A 26,020-nucleotide genomic window follows, 5' to 3' on the forward strand; every position below is an offset into this window, starting at 1 on the left:
TATGTAATTTAGTTACTCTTTTTATTTTAATGTATGAACGTAATTATAAAATTTTCATAATCGCTAAAGTAGCAGAACATTATTAGACACAATCGCAACGACTCTATGTACTACGCACTCGGAGGATCATTCCGAACAAAAATCGTGTTTTTTTTTTCTCCCTCGTCTGGCTTTACAAAGATTAGCCAATGTCAAGTTTGTAGTTATTTGTAACAAGTTAGTTAAACTATACCGTCTGTGCCGGCGCTCGCCGACATACGCACGGCACCCCCTTAGAGCGCTTTCCAGTCAGTTTTAACAAAAAAAAAAAACACTCCAAAAAGGCAGAGCACGCCCGCCAGCCAATACCAACACAGACGAAGTCAAAAAAACGTGTTCTATGGAGCTGTCAAAATAATTAGTCTGGCCATTAAGTTATAAGCGAAAGCGGGTTGTAGCCCGCAAACATTTTTGTTTGGAACGACCCATCCAGTCCGTAATACATAGAGGTCGTTGATGCAATCAATTCTTAATTAAGGTCACATTCAATATGTCAAAAATGAGATTTAAGACAAGAATTTAAGTTTCCGGGTTCCGCCGGTCGCAGGCACTCTCGTCGAGACTATGGCAAAGAAGGCTCTTGAACATGCGTAAAACAACTGCCAATAATTTAATGTCAAATCGTAAAGCAAATATATTAAATATTAATACCTATCATAACACTAAGTAAATTATTACAAAGAAAATGATTCACGTAATACAATATAAATAAGTTAAATAGTCTAAAAGTTAAAAATACACACCTCTTAACCTAATATAAAAGCACTCGTTATGTTTGTGATATACACGTATGACGCATCGCCATGATCTGAGGAGTTTACTCGCACGAACGAAACGCAAACACACAACCGGACAGGCAGAGGAATGATAATTAAAATATAAAGTAACTAATACGCAGACAAAGGTACAAAAATATCTATAAAACAGGATCGTCGACGCCACGCGGCCACTGATAGCCTCAACTTGTGATGTTTTGTACTTTCGCTCTGAATAATCGATTAATTGTAGAGTTAGTATTTATGAGATCATTGCACCGCACAAATCGCCGCTCATGCGCTTAATTAGAACATTGTCAAAATATGCAGACAAATCGTACGCTAATGCCACTATTTTACACAGAGCATGTAAAAATATTAAACTTATTAAAAAAACACGTTCGAGTCGCCGATAAAACTAAATACGACAATATACAAATAAGTCTACGGTTACGGCTACGAGATACGAGCGATACTAATGTAGTAACGTAAGACTAGCTGAAATGCGATAAACACTATTAAAATATAAAACTTAAATTACATCTTTGATTAAAAACTCACTCGGTTCACATCGAAAAATACATGTTAAACGGTAGTCAATTCCGATGTAAATGCAAAAAAGGAATATCACGGGAACATCGGACCAGTCGTCGAGACTCGAGAGCTTAGCATCTATAACTCCAGGAACTACAAAATAATTTGGAAAGCACATCGTCGAGAAGACTGATATCGAAGGCAACTCAGAGCTTACATGGCTAGGGAAGGGATTTCACTCCGTCTCGGAAGAGCGACGCGGGGAGGCAGCGCGCGTCAGGTGCCCGACTCCTGATATGGGCCTGTTACCGTACACGGGTGCATGGGGAACAGCGTCGTCCACGACATGGTGGTCGCCGTGTCCGCTCGCAGCATGATCTGCCCGCTCCTCTTAGCGGCATTCGTCGCTTCCACCAGAGCCGACAGAGAACTGTATCCCCCTGGTATACTATTTTCATTACTCTTCCATTTTTCTGGCACCGGAGTCTGTCTATGTTCCGGCCCTGGAGTCGTCGCAGGTGAAACTGAATTGGAATTTGGCCCGGGAGTGCTCGGTGTTGGCGGATTCAAGCCCAACTTCTTTAACCTCATCTTTTCTTCCCACTCCTCGAGACCGTGTTTCGGACGGTTTAAGTTTCTGTGCTGATAGAAAACTAGGGATATTCGAGTTGGATTCACCCTGTTAGGATTTCTTACTGCTGTAGTTGAGTGCATTTCGTGCTTTGCGCATTCGAATAACACGCTTCCGTGGCCCAGGGCGATCGCTACGCCACCCATTTGACTATCTTTAAAACATTCCAGATTGTCACTTATGCCGGTAACTTCCCCTATAGGTTCCGCCTTAGGTGGTTCTGGTGGATACGGAATTGAGAAAGGTGGAGGGTATAAACACCAGTTAGGTGAAGTTTGGCACCAGTTGGGGCTCGTGTTTTGGTAGAAATTGGCTGCGAAGTTGGGATTGTACTGGTATCCATATGAATTGTAACAGTGAGAGTTTCGTATTAATTCCTCCCTTTTGTATTTTTCAGCATTGTAATATGCTAAACTATTGTAATCATTGTAGGAATTTTCATAGGGATTAAAATGGCCGTAAGGATTTGATGTGAAAGCATAAGCATTGGTCATTGGTGGGTAGTTGCCGTAGCCTTGCACGGGCGCCTGGTTGGCGTAGCTTGTCTGGTTGACTGGATGGAAATTGTTTCCTGTAAATTCCGTAACAGTTTTATTTGCAACGGTGTTTTGGCTGTCTTCGTGGCTAATGGTGTAATTTGTTTGGAGCGCTGATGTTGGTGGTGCAGCATTCATTCTATTGTCATATGGACTTCTGTTTTCATAGCCGTGGTTGAGTTGTGGTCTCTCAGAAGGTGGGTAGGGTTTTAGAAAGGTGGAATTCTCCATGCCTTCGGGAGGATTATTAACATATTGCGAACGCGACGGAGGCCTCGCTTTGGGTACCCTGAACAGAGCGTTTTCATTTTCACTCATTTGATCCCTAGGCTTCGTAGGATCCCAGTTTTTTGAATCCGGCGACTTCCATACACTTTTACGAATATCTTGATTATCAGGGTTGGGTGACTTGAGATCTTGAGGTGAAGGAGCGGGCGATTCAGGAGTGTGTTGTGTTTTCTGCGAAATCTCTGTTAATCTCGGTGAGTTTGGCATATCGAATTCTGGCAATTTTTGTGTCATCCCAATACTATTGAGTTTCTCTGTTTCTGTATTACTTTTATTCATTTGATCTGAATTAGGGTCACTGCGATTAGAGTCTGGACTGTAATTATTGTGTGTCACATTCAGATGTGCTGTAGTCGAATCAGGATCTTCCTTAACGACATTGTTAAATATTTCAGAGTTATCAAATTCGGGCCAATGTTGTTGAGCATTTTCTATTTGTCCAGGATTCTGAGTATTATATTGTTGATCTCTCTTTTGCAACGTAGGGTTAAAACTTGGTAATTGGTTAGGGTTTGAGCTTTGGTGATTATTTTCCGCTAGCGCAGGCACCTGATTAGGGTTATACACTGGGTTTTGGCTATGTAAATGGTAGCTTTGATCGTAAGGGTTGTACGGTGAATCTAAAACGGTACTAGATATTTGATTACTCTGCAACTGGGCATCAGTGAAATTGTCTATCATACTAGCCATATCAAGAAGAGCGGGGTTGCCTAAATTTGGGTTCATTAATCCTGGATTGGGGTTGTGCATGTTTGGATTAACAAAGGCGGAGTTGTAATGTGGATTGTTGGTAAATGGTGGAGTTGGTTGGTTCATTGCTGGAGTGGTGGCTCTTGGGGAAGCGCTGCTTTGGCTTCTTGGACTGGCATTGTTTCTGGCGTCGATTGGTTGAGGAGTCTTGGGCGCAGGTGTTGAGCACTGAGACGGAGGTTTTTTCTGGTTCCCGGGGCTTTGTTGGGCTGCGTTGGTTGAGCTGTTATTCGTCTCGGCGTTTTCTTCATCTTTTCTCTTCTTGCCGTGACGTCTGCAGGGTTGTAAAGGAACAGATCTAACTCGAACCTCCATTGGATATCTGAAATGTATGGATAAAATTAGTGAAAATGAAATGATATTAAGTTTCATGTTTGGTATGGCAAATCAGTTTTCTTAGTGGAACCAGTAAAGGTCTGTGGCATGGCGGTAGAGAAAACTCAATTCAAAAGCAATAAAAGTAATTGCAGCAGAACTACATGACAAATGACATAGAAAGCTTTTATTTTCGTGTACTTTTACTCTACAGCCTATACGTCCAAAGAAATTCTTCGGCACGTGTCTTACATTAATGCAGGGATTCCAATGACCAGTGATTTGTAATCGGAAAAGGATAACGTTTAGTTAGTTGGTTGTTTAACTAATTGGCGAAAAATATACAAATTGTACATCACCACTCACTTGTCCAAGACTTCCAGAGCGCCGCTTTTGATCTTCTCCTCCTGAGCTTCCTTGGAACCAAACTCATCCGTGTTGTCGATGACGTACAAAGGTAGGACGTGCAACTGTTCGTCGTTGGGCTTGGACAGCGCGCGGTGCTTGGAGAGGGTGACGACAGCCGTGCAGCCGTTGTTCATGTTGTGCAGATCTCGATGCGCGTGCGCACAGAAGTCTATGCACGCTGTTACACCTGGAGTTTAAATGGAGAAACTTGAACATAGATTCGACAATAACCTTTTATCTATATACGCATATAATAAATATACTGTACATCGATTACGATATTTTTGACCAAATTGTATTTGCATCTCTTAAAATAAATTAATCTTAAAAGATTACTGATTGATGATTTTTGTCAGCCCTAGCACCGACTACGGTCTACTTGGGCTGCAATTTGCAAACACTAGTCAGTTTTTATCTATTGCTTTGGTTTATAAAGTTTGTGTAAAATGATCACTTTTCATTAAGTCTGTCATGAAAAGATAAATAAATAAAAATAAATCTTTTTGCATACAAGGCTGATTAAATAATTTAGGAATATGTTTGGGAAAATAATTCCTTAGGTATTCCCACACAGAACCGTACCTATTATAGAAGTAGTTTAACACAATCGATATTAGGTGACATACCTGAGAACGGCCGTCCGGCTTTAAACCCCAAACGGCAATCCGAAGCTTCCTTTTCAAACTGGCACTGGTTTTCGAAGGACTTGGGCGCCAGGTTGGTGTACAAAGGGCTCAGAAGGGTCGCCAGCACATGCATGCGCTCCTCAATCTCGCTCTCCTCAGTTTTGACCGAAAGCCGGAACTTGCGGACGGTTTTTGAACGGGCGTACTTGCATCCATTGTAATACATGGACCAGGAGCAGCCGAAACTGTAGGAAGCGCCGCATGTCTCGGGATCGAGGCCTGTAACGACGAAATACTTCAATTATTAGTAAGTTGGTAACAGATTGGGGATAAATTGGTATATTTTGGGGCTAAAGACTACAGGGCAAATCTTCAATCCAGTGCTCAGATGAGCTAAAAGTAAATGCCACTCTAAACTTCTACGTCGCTTTCTATACGGAAATTGGCGTTCGACCAAAGTGATAGAATTCAATGTAAGTAGATCATATTATATTATGAAATAAAAAATCTGACTAGAGAGAGAGAGAGAGAGAGAGAAAGAGATCTTTCTAAACTATTCCGAGAAAGACAACTTGGGTCCGAGTCTTTTAAAACTTGTAGATTTTCCGGAATTACCTAGGGAAAATTAGAAATCCCATCATTCTGGAAAATGATTAGTCTTATCGAACTGGTCGAGCGATATAAAGCGAGAGAAATCTCATCTCAATTCACTGGCTAATGATATCTTTAGCATAACATGACATTAATTTTGTTGAACTGGTAGTGATAAAAAAAGCGATAGTTTACTAGTCAAAATTTTCTGATAATCTGAAATACGAAGATATAAAAAGGTTATAAATAATGGTAGAATTTCGATATGAACAGAAAGTTTCAATTCATACTTACCTTGGCAAGCACAAGTCCTGTTCTCGTTGGTGGCGCACCGGCGCGTGGTCGGCAAACCGTAGCGGTTCAGTTTATGCGACAGCAGCGTGTAGTCGAGGTCGGCTTCCGACTGCGGTATCCCCTCCCACGCCACCAGGCACACCACTATCCAGGAGGTTGCACACTTGTGACCGTTCCGGAACTTCACTACCACCAACACCTTCTCTGTGTAATTCGATCGTCTTATCACCTGGAACAAGGGAAAAAAATTAGCTGCCATTTGGATCTTTGGATCACAATATTATTTTCAATAGCAATGCAGTAAAGAAACTTATGAATACTATGATAATAAAGATGTAGTCTTTTTCAGTTCAGGGTTGGAAAGAACTTACTGTATTGAAATTTAAAATAACGTGAAAAAGGTATTTACGAAAAAATAGTGCTTCTAGATAGAATAAGCTTCGTTAGGTCGAAGACGTTTGCAAGAATGGAAGAAAAATAAAAAGCTAAAATATATCTTCCTCGATCAGTAAGATACGTTCAGTTGGTTACTCTAAATTATAGCTGATATGACGTATTAATAATAATAATTAATTAAAGGAAGACTTGACTGCACTTGTCGTTTATAACTGGCAGGAGATAATAACATATCAAGATCGGAAGGATTTCCACGCACAACCCACAGAAGGTCACTTTTGTGAGTTATGCGGATACTAAGGTAAATCCATAGAGCGTTCTTCGACTGTGCTTAGACTTAAGTTTCAGTTAAAATTGGACTAATTTATATTTCAAGTGCGGAAACCAGCCCAGAGAAAAGAAAGAAAGACTAGTGATCTAACGCTGTCTCGTTTTAACAGTGTCTTAAGTCTGAGGCCTGAGTTAAGTCAAAGTTCGCTTAATAGATCTCATCCCTAGAGCACCTAGGGTAGCAAAGCCAGTTTTAAATTAAGCAAATATTTAACTAAGGTGTTAGTAAAATACAAATAAAAATTTAATGTGATTGTAGTAAGTAATAAAAATTGTGATCCATACACTCACCCACTTAGCCATAGGGCAACCTTGAGCAGTTTTGCCCTCTTTCCCAGTGTAGCAGATTTTCTCTATCCTAAGTTCCTTGCCCGAAAGTCCTGTCCGAGCCTCGAGATCTTTTCTCAACTCTGCTAAAGAAGATGCAGCTCCTATAAAAACAATACAGAATTGTCATTTTGAACTCCTCTGTGCATTTATATGCGCACTGATAGAGAATTTTTCAGAATGCAGATTTATTTTTAACCCCCGACCCAAAAAGAGGGGTTTTTTTAAGTTTGGCGCGTGTATCTGTGTGTCTGTCTGTGGCATCGTAGCTCCTAAACTAATGAACCGATTAAATTTAGTTTTTTTTTGTTTGAAATGTGGCTTGATCGAGAGTGTTCTTAGCTATAATCTAAGAAAATCGGTTCAGCCGTTTGTAAGTTATCAGCTCTTTTCTAGTTACTGTAATCTTCAGTTGTCGGGGGTGTTATAAATTTTTAATTTACACTTGTAGCTAAATATTTCTTACCTAAATGAGTGTAGTAGCTGCCAGGTTCTGGAGGATTTTTGTCAGTTGGAAAACAATTGCAGTCTGGCACCTCTGTTCTTGAATTATTTTTTAACCTTTCAAGGTTTTCTAAGTATTCTTTTGAATAATTAAATTGATTTTCTTTAGGAGCTTTAGCGTATGGATCTGGTACAGGCGTACCAGGTTTTGATGGACCTTTAGAGTCAGGTTTATCTGTAGAATCAGGGTCATCTTCTAACACTTCATCTTTAGTTTGAAGTCCCGGACAGGCCCCGTCCCTTAAGTGTTCAGGTGGAGGTTTCTTTGTAGAGCCTTGTCTACAACACGCATAACCAATTTCATTTCTTATCGAAACAGGGCCTCCTTCGCCTGCGAATTTATACGGTTCATTTCTCGGTGGACCATAACCTATGTTTTTATAAATCTTGTGACCTGGCGGTGAATGTTCTGATTTTATCTGTTCTATGTAGTACGGTGGTCTTGAATCAACGGTTGGACTTCTTTCAGAATTGTTTCGATGATCCGATTCTCTAGTAAATTTGGATTCAAAGTTTCTATTATATTTTTGAAAACCTAAACTCTCCTGGATTCTTGGTACATATGCGTCACTTGTAACTGTTTTTCTTTCGTAAGGCAACTGTTGAAAGTTCTGGTAATTTGGAGATTTTTGACTGAAACCCTCGTTTTTAATTGTTGATATTGGTGGTAAAACTGTGTTTTGTGGTATCCTGGGAACAAGTCCATTCGGGTATTCTTTGTAAATATTACTCACTGGAGCTTCAATTGATTTAAGATATGCATGTTGGCCCGTCAATCTCTGTGGTTCCGACTTAACAGGTTCTTTACAATATTGGTAATTATCAGGAATTTCTAATTTAGGTATTAATGGGGCTGATGGGTGTCTAAATTTAGCATCATATGATTCCCTATCATAAGCTCTCTTTTGTGCGTTAACATCACGCGCGTTCGCGCAGTTTTGTTTATTGATATCTGACACTGGTCCAATTAGCATCTTAGATTGAAAGTCTTTACTATCTTGTTGATTATATCCTAAATTATCACTACCGTACATTTCTGCATATTTTTGCGCTTCGTAAGGTACATTCGTACACGTACCATACTGACCTCTCATATCAGCATACGATGGTAATTTTTGAGGAGTCTTAGATAAGTTTTTAGACGAACTATGTCTATCATAACCTTTCGAGACTTCCGTCCCCCCCTCCCATACTTGGTGGCCACCACCTCCGAATTCACCCACGCTATACGCGTGAGTGCTTTGTGCATAATTACCGGCGACCGGGTAAACCTGATCGCCTATGCGGTAATTATCTCGGAGATGGTGGCTATACGATAAAAAATGACCGGTGGTATTTCTATCATCGGCGACCCCGCTTTTTCTATCGTCCATAACTCTGGGGGGTCCCTCTCCAGGATCACCTTTATCCGGCGGTGTATTTGTGCCATCCCGTACATGACTTTGCTTATTTAATATCATAGTTTTCAGTCTGGAGTTCAAGTTTACCCTATCGGACTGCGAAAACATCTGTTGCTCTGATTCATCTTGCCTGTGTTGCTGCATTTGCTGGTTTTGTAGTTGTTGATTTTGCATTTGATTCTGAATTTGCTGCTGGTTTTGTATTTGTTGCTGTTGACTTTGCATCTGATTTATTTGCTGTTGATTTTGAATTTGTTGCTGTTGATTTTGTATTTGTTGTTGTTGATTTTGTAATTGTTGCTGATTTTGAATCTGTTGTTGATTCTGCATTTGCTGTTGATTTTGCATTTGTTGCTGGTTCTGTATTTGTTGTTGATTTTGCAGCTGCTGCTGGTTTTGTAACTGTTGTTGATTCTGTAGTTGTTGTTGATTCTGTATCTGTTGCTGATTTTGTAGTTGTTGCTGATTTTGTATTCTTTGGTTATGTTGCCACTGGCGTTGCTGCCAGTCGCTTTGGTTTTGCGTTTGCCCATTTTCGTATTGTCCGCTGGTGTAGGTGCCCGAATACCCGTTACAATCGAGTGAAGCTCGCGGACCGTTGCTCCCCTGCAGGTATCCAGGCTCGGCGTTTCCCGAATGCTGTCCATTTGAGGCGTTCGATTCTTGCCTCTCTGCCTCATTATTCGTATCTGTACCACTTTCCGCATTGCTATATTCTTCTGTTTGTTCGGACGAGTACTCTGTGCGCTCGTAGGTTTGTTGACTGACTGTGTAGACCGGTGCGGCTGATGATGCTACTGAACTTTGGTAGGACGCAGCTGAGGCCGGCCTGGAGTCATTGCCGGCTGTGACACCGGGAGTGGTAGCTTGTTGTGCATATTGCTGCTGGTATTCCGTTGTATAATGAGGGGCTCTTGGAGACGGGACAGGGGTATAAGCTCCTCTATTCGACGGCGGCCTCTGCGTTGGTATCGCTTGAACTCCGGTCTGGTAGTACGTGTTGTTCGTCACATCGAAAGTGGTCGCGACGTTTTGGACGGTGTACGTGGTGTTTGCTTGATAGTGGGGGGACGTGGCGTAAGGGGTGTGGTTGCCTTGATAATCTAACGTAGTTTGGCCTGTTTGGGTCGGAAGCTGCTGGATGAACTGGTTTTGCCAACCTGAAAATAACAATTAAGTACAACTAAGTATGTAGGTCGAAATTATGTAGAAGTTTATTTAAGTATGTAGATTAATGGGTAATAATGATCTTGCCCAAAATAAAGGTGCGTGGTTGTAATTAAAAAGTGATGAGGGCCCGCTAATCCACTGTCAGCGTTAATTAAAACCGGGAAAACACGTTCTTGTAAAAGTATCGCTAAAGAAAATTGTTTTCAGGGACGTGGGTCTTAGAAAATACATAATATTATTGTATATGTATAGTTAATTTTCGATGTGGAAAAATACCGTGCAAGGGATGCGTTCGAATCGTCATCATCATCATCTCGAAACATCAGCGGTTCACTACTGAGACCCGAGTCTCCTATTCGAATGAGAACGGTTAAGACCTGTTAGTCCATAAGTACTGATTGGCAGACTACACATATTTTTGAGAATATTATGGAGATCTACTCTTGAGCAAGTTTCCTGACGATGTTTTCCTTCACTAAATAAAATCGAGTCTGATCTTTTCGTAAACGGGTTCGAAAGAAGACTGGTAAGACATTAAACTTTTCCCAATAACGTTTAATGAATGTCAACAATTGTCCTTCAGAACTTGGGTAGCGGGTACGTACCTTGCGAGGGGTCAGTTTGCCAGGCTGTGGGGAACCTGTTGGGGTCACCCGCGTAGAACGGCATTGGCGCCTGTAAACGAAATAAAAAATTGATTAAGTTACTACTGAGGAAATTAAAGCTAAAAAAACCGTTAAGTGCGAGTGGACTCGCACACAAAGGGTTCCGTACCATCGTATACGATAGGTGCACCTAACACTTTTATGTAGAAAACTGCAAGTTAATGACGAACTGTGCCATGTGATTGAAAGTTTTTTTTTGCGATGACGTTGCCGGCCTTTCAGGAATTTGTTGGTCCGCCCCTTGAATAACCCCATGTTGTAATCTAGTGGGAACACCGCGCCGATGGGTGTTGATTCCACAGCTTGCATGTGCGTGGAAAAAAGGATCTGGCATAACGTGCATGGGCTAAGTATATTGTGTGCATGGTTCGTTGCGCAGGTGTGGATCTGCTTTTTGATACAATCCACCGATCCCGTTAATTCGTACGTAGGTAGGTACGTTTTGTTTACAATAGGAGGTCGTTTAGCTAGTATAGTACATCGTAGTAGTGACATGTATTGTGTACACACGCTATTTCGGCCAAGGGCACGCGGGGACCTCGGGCTTTGTTTACCTAATTACCTGTGAACTACGTAATCGCGTTTCGAGGTCGACAAACCTTGTAATAACTAGCTATAGATCTATTTGTATACTAGTTCATGCCCGCGACTTCGTCCGCGTGCAATACACAAATTTCAAACCCTATTCCAGCCCTCTAGAGTTGAATTTTCAAAAATTATTTCTTAGCAGATGTCTATGTATATCATAATAGCTATCTGCGAGCCAAATTTCAGCCGATAGTTTAAGCTGTGCGTTAATGGGTCAGTCAGTCAGCTTTTCCTTTTATACATACAAATAAATACATAATATAACATAATGCGTAAAAATAACATTTCAAGTGACTGACTGTAGAGACGGTACAACCTAGGTCCTAGACTAAATTCCCACGGGATATTGAAAGGCCCATCCATTTACCGATTTTGACCTTAACTTGCATTCTGGGGAGGGACATAATACCACATAGGCTCCTTTAATCCCTGAAAATCAAAGTTCCCCACGAGATTTGTAATAACCTAAATCCACACGTACGAAATCACAGGCATCATCCATCCATTACAAAAAAAAATAGTACCTCTAAAAGCAAAAAAGCTATCATCAAAGTTAATTTATATTCTGTCGTTGACCTCTCCAAGATTTTCTTACAAAGAAAAAGAACTTAACACAACTTTTCATAAGCGAACTTTAATTTTCTTTAGGAAAATATATTCTCATTTTTTAACGTAACATTTTAGATAGATACAAGATGTATTTGACACTGTATTTTAAAACATAAAAAGTACCAGAGAAATAATTTTCTAGTTTTCTTTTAGCATCTTTTTATCTAAACTAATATTATGAAGAGAAAATATTTGATTGTTTGTTTGTTTGTAATGGATAAACTCAAAAACTACTTAACGGATTTTAAAAAAATTTTCACCTATAGCTACTAAGCTACTTTATCAGCAAGTAACATGGGCTATCCTTTATTTTCAAGCAATTCGAGATCCTTATGAAAATAGGAATTATGTGAACTAAGTGGGAAAAATCGTCTTATCATGGAATATTCTGATACGAACAGCCAAACGACGACTCTTACTACATTTTATATTACAGCACATCTATGTGTGAAGTGTGGTTTTTAAAATCCCGTGGGAACTCTTTGAATTTCAAGGATAAGAAGTAGCCTACGTCACTCTCCAGGTCTTCAATTATATCCATGCAAATAAACTACGTCGATCCGTTGCACCGTTGCTTGTGGCATGATTGAAGGACAAACCTACAAACAAACACACTTTCGCATTATTAATATGGATAGTGATGCTGCCAGACATGCCGCATGTAGGCGAACCATCAAGTTTTGGCTCTTATAAACTGTCAAGACTAGGTCCTGTTCGGAAAGCAAATAAAATTCTACTGCGATGAAGCCGGCAAGAAACTCAATTTAACGCTACAATCAAAATTTTAATAAACGTTTCGAAAAGTTAGAGCAAAAGACGTCGAATTTTTCATATTAAACGTAAGAAATATGATTAAATTCTAAAAGTTGAGAGCGCAATATGGAAGTAAAACACGCGGCAAATGTGTTACACAGGGCGTTACTCGTTAAACTTTGGAAAGATTTTAATTTCTTTACAAAACAGGCGCTTTCAGGAGTTCAAATTTCATTATAACAGCGGAGCCGGTGGATAATATTGATAAGGTACTTGGTAAGAGAGCTAGAAGTCTTTGACGACGCTCTGGAGAGTGCGCTGGGAATTAATAGATAGTCGTAAAAGTTTCTTTGTAAAAACCTTTTAAGAATATCTATGACTAACTTATGCCCGCGACCTCATACGCGTGGGCTACACAAATTTCAAACCCCTATATTACTCCATTAGGGGTAGAATTTAAAAAAATCTTTCTTAGCTTATTGTAGCATTATTGGATTGCATTCTACTTCTTTAAACTGTAGCGTGGAGCGATTTAATCAAATCCTAGTTCCAAAATATTGGCCACCAGATCTTCAAGTAGGAGCTTTGAAAGTTGTAATTTCATTAAGGAAAGCTTCGCCGCAACGCGAGTTTTAATTGTTAACGTGGCTTATGAAGGAGGTTCTTTGTGAACTTGGGAATAAGTAGGTATAAGGTCCCGTTTTATATTTAAGTAAATTCAGTAATTTAAAATAGTATACAAAATCGGGGTTTATCCTACCAATAAACGGCCAATCATAAACCAAGAGACCTTACATCCTTACATATAAGTACATTCGATGCAAAAAATAAAACATTTTAGTGTATGTAAGGGACATCACGTCTGCCGCAAAACTGATGGCGGCTGGGGCAGACGTGTTCTAAAGTGGAGACTGCGTATTAGCAAGCGCAGTGTGGGATGACCTCCAACACGCTGAACTGACGACCTTAAGAAGATAGTGGGAAGTGGGTGGATGAGGAAGGCGGAGGATCGTGTGCGGTGGCGCGCTCTTGGGAAGTTCTATGTCCAGCAGTGGACGCAAACAGGCTGATTGAGTGATTGAAATGACATCACCCATTGTGACGGGGTAGGCCGTCACAGTAAGGTGTAGAATAAAAGTCCCGGGTGTGGGTCGATCCAGCCTTTACTGAGTCTTATCCACCGCACGCACCCTGCAGTTTGAGCTAGTACGGAACGAGACTGGCCTGCTCCAGGAGGGAATCCGTGGCCTTCTGGGGTTCCGTCCTGGAGCAGGCCAGTCTCGTTCCGTACTAGCTCAAACTGCAGGGTGCGTGCGGTGGATAAGACTCAGTAAAGGCTGGATCGACCCACACCCGGGACTTTTATTCTACACCTTACTGTGACGGCCTACCCCGTCACACCATAGCGATTTCCCTTACACGAACTACAAGTAAAATGTTGTGTTGTAGCGATACTGCCGCTCGTAACTTGAACGCGATTCAGAATTGCGATTTGCGATAGTAGCTCAAGCTTCGAGATCTTTGTGTGGCTATATCACTCCTGTATCGGTGCAAATAGTACTCGCAGTGTAAGTATTTTGTAATTTTGAAAATAAGCTCTTTTTTGCATTCCAACAAAAAGAAAGGAGCTGCCTAAAGGTGCCCACGCACTCGAACTGAACTGCAGCGGAACTGCGCGTCGCGTCAGTGCCCCGCAGTTCCGCTGCAGTTCGGTTCAAGTGCGTGGGCACCTTAAGAAGAAGGTAAAGAAAGGACTAAATACCTGACTACTACTCTTAAGTGGCCATTGTGCCAATTTGGGTAAAATCTTGAAAAATATTTACTAAGACTTTTTTTCTAAGCTTTTGTATCATTGTGTTTTGCTAATAATAATTAATAAATAAATAAAATCTTAGGTTATCCTTCTAGTTTTGTTTGGCCTCAAATGGGCTAATACAACACAGAATTTGCAGGTCCAATGGAATTAGCCGCAATGTCATTTCAAAAAAAACCTGGATTATAGAAGATTACTAAATTGTCATAATAAATTACATTATGAAACAAACACAATTATTTCAAAGCACAAACTGAAATATAATTAACAAGAGCGGGTTTAACAACCTTTGTCAGCACGTAATGGGGTGAAGATAAACAAATTAACTAACTTCTTTGACAATACCGAGCATATTTTATTTGCGAGAGATTTCTAAGGAATTTGATTTAGCGACAGCAATTTTCTGAATTCGTGATTCGATTTTCGTGAAACAGCAAACCATTGTTTGCTATATTAATTGAACAAGATGAGTTTCCCTTTCTAACCAGCGTTTCTAACACACAGCTGCAGTGGCAGGCACGGCTGACGGTGAACTCGTGTGACATGGTGTCTGAAAACCTGGGCTCATCCCGACTGCTCCTGACAAGTACCTACCCGCCAAGAAGTGGCTGGGAAGATTATTTTTTAAATAGCGAGCTAACGAGCAGGCGGGTCACCTGGTGTTAAGTGATAACCGCTACCCATGAACATTTGCAGCACCAGAGGTACCGCCGATGCGCTGCCGGCCTTTCCAGCCCATGAACCCAATAAGCCAATGTTGTAATCTTGTAGGAAGCCCACCGATGGAAGTTGATTCCACAGTTTGCATGTGCGTGGCAAAAAGGATTTGGCACAACGGGCGGTCGATGTGCAGCAGGCACCCAGGTGGTGAAGGTGAAATAGCTCAAAGCTCTTACCATCGGTTGGCTGGGGTGGTCCTGCTTCATGGCGGGCGCGGTGGAGGGCGCGGGGCTGGGCGCGGCGGGCGCGGCGGGCCCGGGGGACGCGGCGGCGGGCAGGCCGGGGCTCAGCCCGACTGCTGCTGACACTGAGCCGCCAAGGGGCTTGCGGCCGCGGTAACTCTGTAACAGAGGAGTGGAAGCTAAAATAACAGAATACAGGTTCTTTCAACAGGGTGGAGCAACGATATCCAAAGCCCCGCTTCTAAGAATTATTCAGATTTTGGGAATGACTTTTTTTTATAATATAATAAAATTGAACAAACGAGCAGGCGGGTCATCAGGTGTTAAGTGATTACCGCCGCCCATGAACACTTGCAGCACCAGAGGTATTGCGGTAATTTGTTGGTCCGCACTTTGAATATCCCACGTAATATTTATTACCTACTTTTAATTTTGGAAAATCAAAGTAGGTATCTCCATGGGATTTTTAAAAACCTAAATCTACGGAAACATAGTAGCCTCAGTTATTGTAAATACCTAAAATACCTATACCTACTTACAATTATAATATGTATCTTGAATTACAATCTATACTAATGAATAAAATTGGAGTGTCTGTCTGTAATTTCGAAATAACTACCGCATATTAAGGTCATATGGTTATTTGAACGATACTATAACTGAATCACACGTTTTTAAAATTTTTGTCTGTCTGTCTGTCTGTCTGTCTGTCTGTCTGTCTGTCTGTCTGTTTGAAAAGGCTAATCTTGGGAACGGCTGAACCGATTTTGACGGGATTTTCAGAGACAAGTAGAGAATTGACCAGGGAGTAACATAGGCTACTTTTTAACCGACTTTCAAAAAGGGAGTTGTGTTTTTCTACCTATGTACACCGAAATCTCCGAGATTTCTGAACCGATTTGCGTCATTTCTTTTTTAATCGATAGAGGAACTTTGCGACATTGTTTCCTAAAAAATTTGGAGTCCAACTCCTCAATCCTGATGCTGCAGGAGATCTGACCAATCCACGCGGGCGAAGCTGCGGGCATCAGCTAGTTATAATATAAATCTTGAAAGTTTTGTATTTATATCTATCAATAGGTATGAACAAAATCAGAGCGATTGCTATATTACCTATTTCATTTTGATTTCAAAGTCATAGGTATTTATCCTACATCGCGAATGTCGAAACCGGTTCAGAGGAGGCTCTAAAAAGGTTAGTGACGTTCTTTTTTAGAAATTCTTCTTATACAAAAGGGACACCCTGATTGGAGGATTCGACCAAGGCCCAAGGTCTGCACTAGACCACGGACACGTACGAAGCGATTTACCTCCTAGTTTCTAATTCGAACCGCTAGAATATGGAATGCCTTCTAGCATCAGTTTTTATGGGTACCTTCAAGTCAAGAGTGAATAGGCATCTTCTAGGCAAGCACGCTCCATCTTAGGCTGCATCATCTCTTGCCAGCAGGACTAATTGCAGCAAAGCTTTATAAATTAAAAAAATCGGTCGAATGTGAATCAGACACGAAGGGTTCCCTATCATCGTACAAGAAATAAGAGTTTTTTTTTAGTCTATGGCGGTCATTTTTAGATTTTTATAATTTTGTTCTTATAACGGCAAAAGAAATACACATTCTGTAAACAATTTCAACTCTACCTATTTTGGTTCACGAGATACAACCCGACAGACGGACGACGGACAGCGAAGGCTTAGTAACAGGGTCCGCTTCGGGTGCGGAACCCTAAAAACTAGTAAGACAAGGCCCGTACACGATGCTAGTAATTTTAAATTGGAAATAGAAAATTGGTCGTTACTGGTTATTTGCCATCATTTTCTATTACCAGACATAATGACTGCTATTTGTTGTGATTAGTAGTTTACTTTGAACTTTCAAGCGACTTTGCTATGCTAGTACTTATTACAATATCGTAAAATATAATGTAAGGAAATAATCTCTACTATTATAAAGTAATCACATATCCATACTTAATATTATAAATGCGAAAGTGTGTCTGTCTGTCTGTCAGTTTATCTGTCTGTCTGCTAGCTGTTTAAGACTCAAAAGTTTAACCGATTTTGATGAAAGTTAGTTAGTAGAGACAGACATATGCTACTCTTTATCTCGGAAAATCAAAGAGTTCCCAAGGGATTTTTAAAGGCCCATCCGTTTAACCGATTTATATGAAATGTACAAGTTCCGGAAATTGGCATAGGCAACTTTTTATCTCAAAAAAGAAAATAGTTCCCGCGGGATTTATATAAATCTAAATCTACGCGGATGAAATCGCGATTATCAACAAGTTCATAAATAAAATTCTCGCCAGCTGCTCATTATTATCTTAGCGGGCGAAGTCGGGATCAAAAGCTAGCCGAGTACCAGGGATTGTGCTCTAAAAAAAAATTGAAAACCTCCTTTTAAATATATTCGAAAGTTACCTGATACGAACATTACAATAAAATATTTCATAAGCTATAAGAAAAAGCCGTTTCGCTTGGTTAAACATCAAAAACTAACGCAATCCACCTAAACAGCTGTGAGATCCGATATTTGCCGGTACGCCGAACTCATTTGTTGTTATTTGAACTTATTTTATTTTATATTTCATCTTTTTCCTATCGCATTACGAGTATGCCCGTTCGTTTTTTTTTGGATTGTTGAAAGTTTGGATTTTTTATTATACTTAATAGGAGCATCTTTGAAAATAAAAACCGGCGAATTGCGAGTCAGACTCGCGCACCCAGTGTGCCGTACTCGGGTATTAATAATCCTGTAGTTAATTAGTTATAGTATCCTGTAGTTAATTAGTTATAGTATCCTGTAGTTAATAAATAGTTAGTAAGTAAGTGAATATATAGTATAACTAGCGACCCGCCCCGGCTTCGCACGGGTGGACATTTATTTTTTCTATTTCCCGGGATAAAATATAGCCTATACGGATTCGGAAGAATCCCTCTAAGTAATGGTAAAAGAAATTTTGAAATCGGTCCAGTAGTTTTTGAGCCTATTCAATACAAACATACAAAAATACAAAGGTTTCCTCTTTATAATATTATTATAGATAACTAAAAACTTCAAGCAAGAAGAACAGAGTTAATTATTCTCATCAACTTTTTAAACTCCTCGCAAAAGTTTGCGGGGAACTACAAACTGAATTAAAATGTGAATTTCATTTAAACCACCCACAGACGTGCAAACAGGCTGCCGACAAATTCCGACTAAAATAATCGTCCGCGTGTCAGTCCGACTCATTCAAATGTCTTACTGCAAGTTATTACTGGTACCTAGTCTAGTCTAGAAGTATTAAAATAAAATAAAATATCTTTCATCCATACTAATATTATAAATGCGAAAGTGTGTCTGTCTGTCTGTCTTTCTGTCTGTCTGTCTGTCTGTTACGTTTTCACGGGCCAACCACTGAACCGATTTTAATGAAATTTTTTATCCTGGGAAATTGAAGAGTTCCTACGGGATTTAAAAAAACCGAACTCCACGCGGGTGAAGCCGCGGGCATCCTCTAGTAGACCTATAATTATCTTTATTTTCAAAAAAGCTTATAACAGTGTCGTTTGCTTGTGGTCTCCATACTAGGTTAGTGGTTACCTACCTGTATCGTTTTGACTGATAACATCGCAACATTATGGTTTATCGCCATGGCGGCTGGAGTACCTATTGGCGATTTTACAGCTAAATAGTGACATTAAGGTTTACGAAGACGATCCATATTATGCAAGTTGCGTTTTTAAAATTCAGGCGCGGTGCAAAGGTACGCATTTATAAAATCTTACCGTATTTTTTATTCTAGCACTTAGTACGGGTTGGATGTTGGCAAGTCTGTAGATGCTGTAAAGGTGTATGCACACCGCGAACAATAAGTCAAAATTTAGGCCCGCGACAAAAGCCATTACCGCCAAACAAAGGGCATTGTTGGTTCACAACTTGGCCTGTAAACTCGGCTTTTGTGTAACTTTGTGTAAGCGCCTTTAGCTCCAAATTTAATTGCCTTTATTGCCATAATGATAAATTCGTGTCGTGTTATTAAATTGTCATTGTTTAGAATAACTTTAATTGCAATGTCACGATTAATATCAATAAGTGACTTTGTTAACAAATTAAGAAGTAAGTATAAGTATACTTACCAGTAGAAGAAAGAAAAGTGTTAAAGTAGAAAATGGCGAAAATAATATAGATATCTCTTCAACTATACAGTGAGAGACTAGAGTCTAGACTCAGTGGTTAAAGACTGACCAACTGTTCAAGGATCTGCGGTTCGATCCCGGTCATCGCTTCTGTTAACCTTTCGGAAGTGCTTTAAAAATACCTATTGGATTATTTTATCTACTGCGGTAAATTGTTGTTAGACACTTTAACTCTATTTCAAGTTTTTCCACACTTAGTACTTCATTAAGTACTACTAAGTCTTGTAAACCCTTAATTTGAATTTATGTTCGCCCGTTTAACTCCTATCCATTACAAAATACACATTAATATCACAGGAACGAGGAAAATTGCGTAGACATTACGCAGGTGCGAGTGCATCTGGAGCTACTCCAAGGCCGTCGCAACTTTCATCTTTTTGGCGAGCGATCAAAACGCGTAAATTCGCGATTTTGTGTGACTTTACGCGTTCACGACTAAGGCCTGCCGCACATGCGATATTTTTCTTCTTCTAGACTGGTTCTCCAACTCACAGAAGTGGGATCGGCGTCGCCGTAGTTTGACAGCTAAAAACCTTTTCTATTTTTTGATACAAGAGCAAATCCAAAGCGTCAGAGAAGTTCTAATAGTGCGTAAGTCAACAAAGTCTACTTTACAGGAGATTAATAAAGCTGTATAAAGTATTCGTTAGCAACTCTTTATGTATAATATTATGTATTTTGAAAAAGGATTTAAAATGAAGTTATTGACGAAATAAAAGACTGATTGGACGAATGAAAGCGGGTGAACTTTCTTCATCAAATGGCATTGTTGCAAAACTAATGATTTTTAGCTACAATATCTAGGTACATTATAAAATTGCTGCAAAATGTTTAGATTCGCCAAAAATGACTTACGCACTGTTAAAACTTCACTGAAGAAAGTGTGAGGCCGGCCTTAGGAGTTACGAATTAAATTCAGGCTGCGATTGTTTGCTTTTAGATTATGATATGTGGCTCATATACATCACGATGATTAATGGGGTTTCGCAATTTCGTATTAGTTTCGTGGATCGTGACTCAACGAATGCAAATGTGCCAGCCCTTGATATACTACGTTACCGAAGTATAACTAAACTAGGGTTACCACATACCTGATTTATCACATAAATTATCTTGACACATCTTGATAAGATTTTAGGAAGTGTTTGGGGGTTAATGGTGCTGTTAAATTGTTAATCACTATTAAATGATTAAATTGAAGCAAATAGGTAAAGTAATTTTAGCAAGGTTAGAAATAAGTGTTTTTTATTCCCATATCAAAGGCAAGAAATCTGTTTATAACTTAGCATCCTGCTTCTTCAAGGCATACATCTAACTTATGGCTATTATGATATAAAAGGAAAAACTATGTGACCGACACAATACCATCCCCCTACAGCTGGGTCTTGAAACTTGTAGATTTTCTTTACAATATAAACCACCTCTAAGCAAGGATTTTTCTGAATTCTCGAGCGAAGTCAAGGTGGGACAGCTGGATTTTGAACTTTAATAAAAAAATCAAGGAATCAAATCATGTTGTACCATACAGATTTGCCTATTTCAGCGGATTATAGCAAATTAAGCTTTTGATTTCTTGTAGGTATATCGACTTCTGCAAAGTACAATACATTTTGTTATTGTTAGCCCGAACTGTCCCAATGTTGGGCAAAGGCCTCCAATACAATATTACTACAATACAATATTAAAAAAAACAGGCCAAGTGCGAGTCAGACGTACACACGAAGGGTTCCATAACATCCTACAAGAAATAACAGTTTTTAATTTTTTTCACGGTTTTCAGATTCTCCCCCTCACTTGTGCTTATAGCAGAACATTTCTACGTGCCCATGATTCTAGGTTAACGGGAAGTACGCTATAGGTTTTGATTCCCTTGAAGGGTTCTGACAGATACGACAGACAGACAAGTGATTCAATAAGGGTTCCTTTTTCCTTTTGTGGTACGGAATCCTAAAAATGCACTAGGTACTTAATTTATTATTTTTAGCTGCACAATCAGTGTGAAATAGAGACGCTACGGTGACCTCGTTAGATAGCCGCTATCGGAGGAGCGATGGCTTCCGTATTGGAACACGTAATTAATCACGCCACAATCAACCAACAACCTGGCCCGCGGAATTGGGACACGATTAAAAATTCAAGGAAAAAATATTGGATAAAATCAAGAGTGAAACTAGCTTTACCTGTCTATTCTTTGGCAGCTCGCAAGTATCTCGATATAATGCGTACAAAATGAGATTTCACTCACCATTTTAACTCTACGTGTCAACTTTCATGTCAAAAGTACGGTTCGCCTTTACTTTAACAGGGCTCTCTCCGTCACTCGTTTCATACAATCGTAGTTCCAATTTCATTTGAATATTAAGCAACCAAAGTCCATGAAATTTTGCAGACATATTCTAGAAACTAATATCTGTGCCTGTGGTGTTTTAGATTTTTCTAAAAATATGTAGTTTTAAAATAACAGTAATAACAAATTTATTTTTAAGACCGCGTAACTTTGAAACCGAATATTTTAACAGAAATCTGGAAAACCACAGGCATAGATATTAGTCTCTAGAATATGTCTGCATTTCATGGACTTTGGTTGCTTAATATTCAAATGAAATTGGAACTACGTTTGTATGGAGCAAGTGACGGAGAGACCCCTCTTAATATAAACCATAAACCACTATTTAAGAATAGAATAGAAAAGAAATATTTTTTATTCAATTAAACTTTTACAAGTATTTACTTTTAAATCTTTAAACGTATCTACCACTGGTTCGGTATGCCTTTCTCTATTATGTATTTTATTTTGTAAATTGAAATAGCTAACAAAATCCATTCTATAAGTAGGTAAGTAGGTATCTAGCCTTACCTACAAGTAATTTTATGTTTAAACCAAAAAAATAAAGGTTTAAAACGCGTCCCGGGGTAAAATGCTAATCTGATTCCACGATCTTCGATAAAACAGGATAGTAAAAAGCCCGGAACGGCGAATGTATGTAAATACAGCGGCAGAGAAAGGCCATATTTTAGGCAAAGTGCGCCTCGGGCAATAAACGGCACTCATTACAAAAATATTATTCAGCTACCCGCGAATGTTTTAAATGAGAAAAACGCTGATTTTAACCAAAAATACATCGCGATTTTTCTGTTTTTGTTCTCGTTAAACGTATACCTTTTTTATGAAATTTACATTAAAATGGTATTATTACAGTATTATTCGTTGTTAATAATAACGTGCCTGATATGGGCAATAAATCTCCAGCTAGGAACATATTGAATTTTTTTTAATGGTCTACATTCTGAATTTTTTATACGTAAGTATTCGTTGTTACTTTTACTGATTAAAAGGATTTTTTTAAAGTATGAACTTTAATCATTTTTATTGAACGGTTGAAAATTTTACACGAAAAACGGTGATTTTAACCAAGCTGAATTTAAAAATCTGTGATTTAGCAAAAAACCATACTCTATAAAATCATCCAGATCTTAAGCTTCTTTTTAATGAGTAGGTACCAAAAATAAAGTCAAAATTTTCCTTATATCAAATCATAGTTAGGTAAAACCACAAGTTAAAAGTTTTCAGTAATTCTCAGAAACCATGACTTATCACCAATAACTATGATAAAGCAATGTGGGTTACATCTAGTAGGTACCTTATATTGTACTTCAATGAAAATTAGACTTCAGTCACTTGTGTCAAAGTTCAAAATGGCACTGTTCTATGTTAGTACGTGACTTGGAAGTATAACAACACGTGTCAAACCGCGTTGACCAGTATTTATTCCTGCCCGAGGCGGGAGTGGTACAGAGAGCACAATTTGTTCAATCTGCATACCAATATGATATCAATAGCGATACTAGTAAAAGCTATTTTCCTGTGCCTCGATTAGAAAATGTAAATTGCTCGTACATCGAACAAGCGGCAAGCAAAAAATTGTTAGATTTTTGAGTTTAGAGCCACTCACTACACGAAAAACGTTGGTTCTAAAATTATTACTATCTAGAGAACTAATCAGCATATAAAAAACCAGCCATCTGCGAGTCAGACTCGCGCACTGAGGGTTCTGTACTCGGGTATTTTTTCCAACATTTTGCACGATAACTTAAAAACTATTATACATAAAAAAAAAACTGTTTTAGAATGTACAAGTAAAGCCTTTTCATATGATACCCCACTTGGTATAGTTATCTTACTTTGAAAGTTGAAACACATTTTAATTTTTTTTAATGATGTGACCACGAATTCGCGGTTTTCAGATTTATTCCTGTACTTTTGCTATAAGACCTACCTACCTGCCAAATTTCATGATTCTAGGTAAACGGGAAGTACCCTATAGGTTTCTTGACAGACACGACGGACGGACGGACAGACAGACAGACGGACAACAAAGTGTCCTATAAGGGTTCCATTTTTCCTTTTGAGGTACGGAACCATAAAATACGGTCAAGTGAGAGTCGGACTCGAACGCAAAGGGATCCATAGTGGTTCCATACCATCGTACAAGAAATAACACCTTTCTTGGCTGTAACCACAAATTCACGGTTTTCGGATTTTTCCCTTCACTTTGGACGAGATCCGGGTCGCTCATGATCTACCTTTAGGGTTTAGACTTTGGACGAACAGTCTAGCTATTGGAACAACCAGGCAGTAACGTGCGATAAGATTATGTAACATTTTATAAAAAAATTGTTATAAAACACCTCTGCTGCAATGAATGTTGTAAAGCATGAGACATACTATAGAACCCATAGATATGTATAGAACCATGTTTATTAACATTGAAAAAATTGTTATGTTATAATTGATTATGTATTGTCTGGACTAGGGACGCGCCTTTAATAGGTAGATAGGTATATATTCGTAAATAACAATTTCTTTAAAACGAAGACGGAAAAAATATTTTTACAAGAATTAAGCCGAGTTTCTCTTAATATGTAAGAAAATACGAGGGAAAATGTTTCATATGAAAACTTGAATGGCCATTGTTATGGAAAGCAGTCCATCTTTCAAGTTATGCTACCTATCTCTATCTGATACCACGTGAATAAGAGAGATGGAGTTACAAAAGATATCTATCTTCCTACTACTGTAGGGGTGGCAGACATTACATTTAAATAAAGCTTTATTTTTATTAGAAATACCTACATACTTTATATTACTACTTAAGCAATATTAAAATAATAGCTTTTTTTGTATTCAAGTTTTTCAAAAAATTTCGAATCCATAATTTTCTTTAAATTGATTACTTATGAAAAACTAAAGTTTATAGAGGAAAATGATCTTAATGTCTACATTAAAAGCATTTAAAACCAAAAGAATTATGTTAAGTTCATAATTCTAACTCACAATATACAAATACATAAAAACTTTCAAACATCGAGAATCGCAATACAGTATTTTAATTGCTTAACGAAAAACAAACAAATTCACAGCTTTGTGATTATCAATTTATCATAATATTTTATTATTGTTTGGATTAAATCCTACTAATATTATAAACGCAAAAGTTTGTAAGTATGAATGTTTGTTACTTTATCACGCAAAAACTACTTACTGGACGGATTTGGGAATTGAGATAGATTATACCCTGGATTAAACACATAGGCTACTATTTATCCCGAGTTCTCACGGGATTTAACAAAAACTATATCCAAGCGAACGTAGTCGCGAGCATCAGCTATTGTTTTATAATAATTAGACAACCCTAACCGTATATAGTATGTTCCAACAATCATACACAGTGTCAGTTGTTCCAAATAATAGATATGAGAAAAGAAACACAGGAACGTGTCTGTTCTTTGTGTTTAGATCCGAGACGATCTGCATCACAATACAAGATAGATTACTATCACTTTTGAATATGACTAATCGTATTCATAAATACGTATTATGTGATGTTATTTAGAATTAAGGATTTTATAAAAAAAATATGTACTTGCATATAAAAAAGTCAGTCTTATACTTTTTTGTTCATCATGACGCGATCGTTATAGTATACGTATAACGACCGCCTAAATGCCTTCAAAAGTACGGAACCCTCGGTGCGCGGCTTGACTCACACTTGGTTGTTTTTTTATTATGTACTAACTCCTACTGTATCTAATATAGATATAATTAAATATTAGGTAGTTATTTTGCAAGATTTTAAAATACAAAGCACCAGGAAAACGACCCAAGGCAATCTCGTTAGCATAAAGTAGTGCTAACAGAAAAAACAATCTTGTTAATATTGAATACCCTATTAATTATGTATGATAATATAACTAGACGATGCCACCAACTTCATCTACGTGAATTTAGGTTTTTTTAAAATCCCGTCGGAACTCATGGATTCTCCGGGATAAAAAGTAGCCTAATTTCGTCACATCACTGTAGGTATCTTTCCTCAAAATCGGTTAAACGAATCGACCTTTATAACCCATGGGATTCATTTTATTTTCCGAGGGTAAAAGCGCCTACTTATGTCCGTCTCTGGGGTGCAAAACCTCTATCTGAATCTTTCATGACATGTGTAAATTAAAAATTTATAACACCCCCGACAAGAGAAGGTTACAGTAACTAGAAAAGAGCTGATAACTTTCAAACGGCTGAACCGATTTTCTTGGATTATAAGAACACTCTCGATCA

General features: G+C 38.7%; 1 protein-coding gene across 2 annotated transcripts in view; it reads right to left on the bottom strand.

Annotated features, from left to right (window-relative positions):
• Positions 1–340: 340 nt before the first annotated feature.
• LOC123866945 (DNA N6-methyl adenine demethylase) overlaps positions 341–26,020 on the bottom strand; it is a 168,564-nt gene continuing 142,884 nt past the window's right edge. For both annotated transcript variants that reach the window (XM_045908740.1, XM_045908739.1), the window contains 8 exons: positions 15,219–15,383; positions 10,500–10,569; positions 7,287–9,884; positions 6,785–6,924; positions 5,768–5,996; positions 4,883–5,161; positions 4,215–4,443; positions 341–3,855 (listed from right to left, as the gene is read on the bottom strand). In XM_045908740.1, the coding sequence (XP_045764696.1) occupies positions 1,605–3,855; positions 4,215–4,443; positions 4,883–5,161; positions 5,768–5,996; positions 6,785–6,924; positions 7,287–9,884; positions 10,500–10,569; positions 15,219–15,383 (5,961 nt within the window). In that variant the 3' untranslated portion in view covers positions 341–1,604. The remainder of the gene's footprint in view (positions 3,856–4,214; positions 4,444–4,882; positions 5,162–5,767; positions 5,997–6,784; positions 6,925–7,286; positions 9,885–10,499; positions 10,570–15,218; positions 15,384–26,020) is intronic.

Source organism: Maniola jurtina, chromosome 7 (genome assembly GCF_905333055.1).
Source record: "Maniola jurtina chromosome 7, ilManJurt1.1, whole genome shotgun sequence".
Classification (NCBI taxonomy): Eukaryota; Metazoa; Arthropoda; class Insecta; order Lepidoptera; family Nymphalidae; genus Maniola; species Maniola jurtina.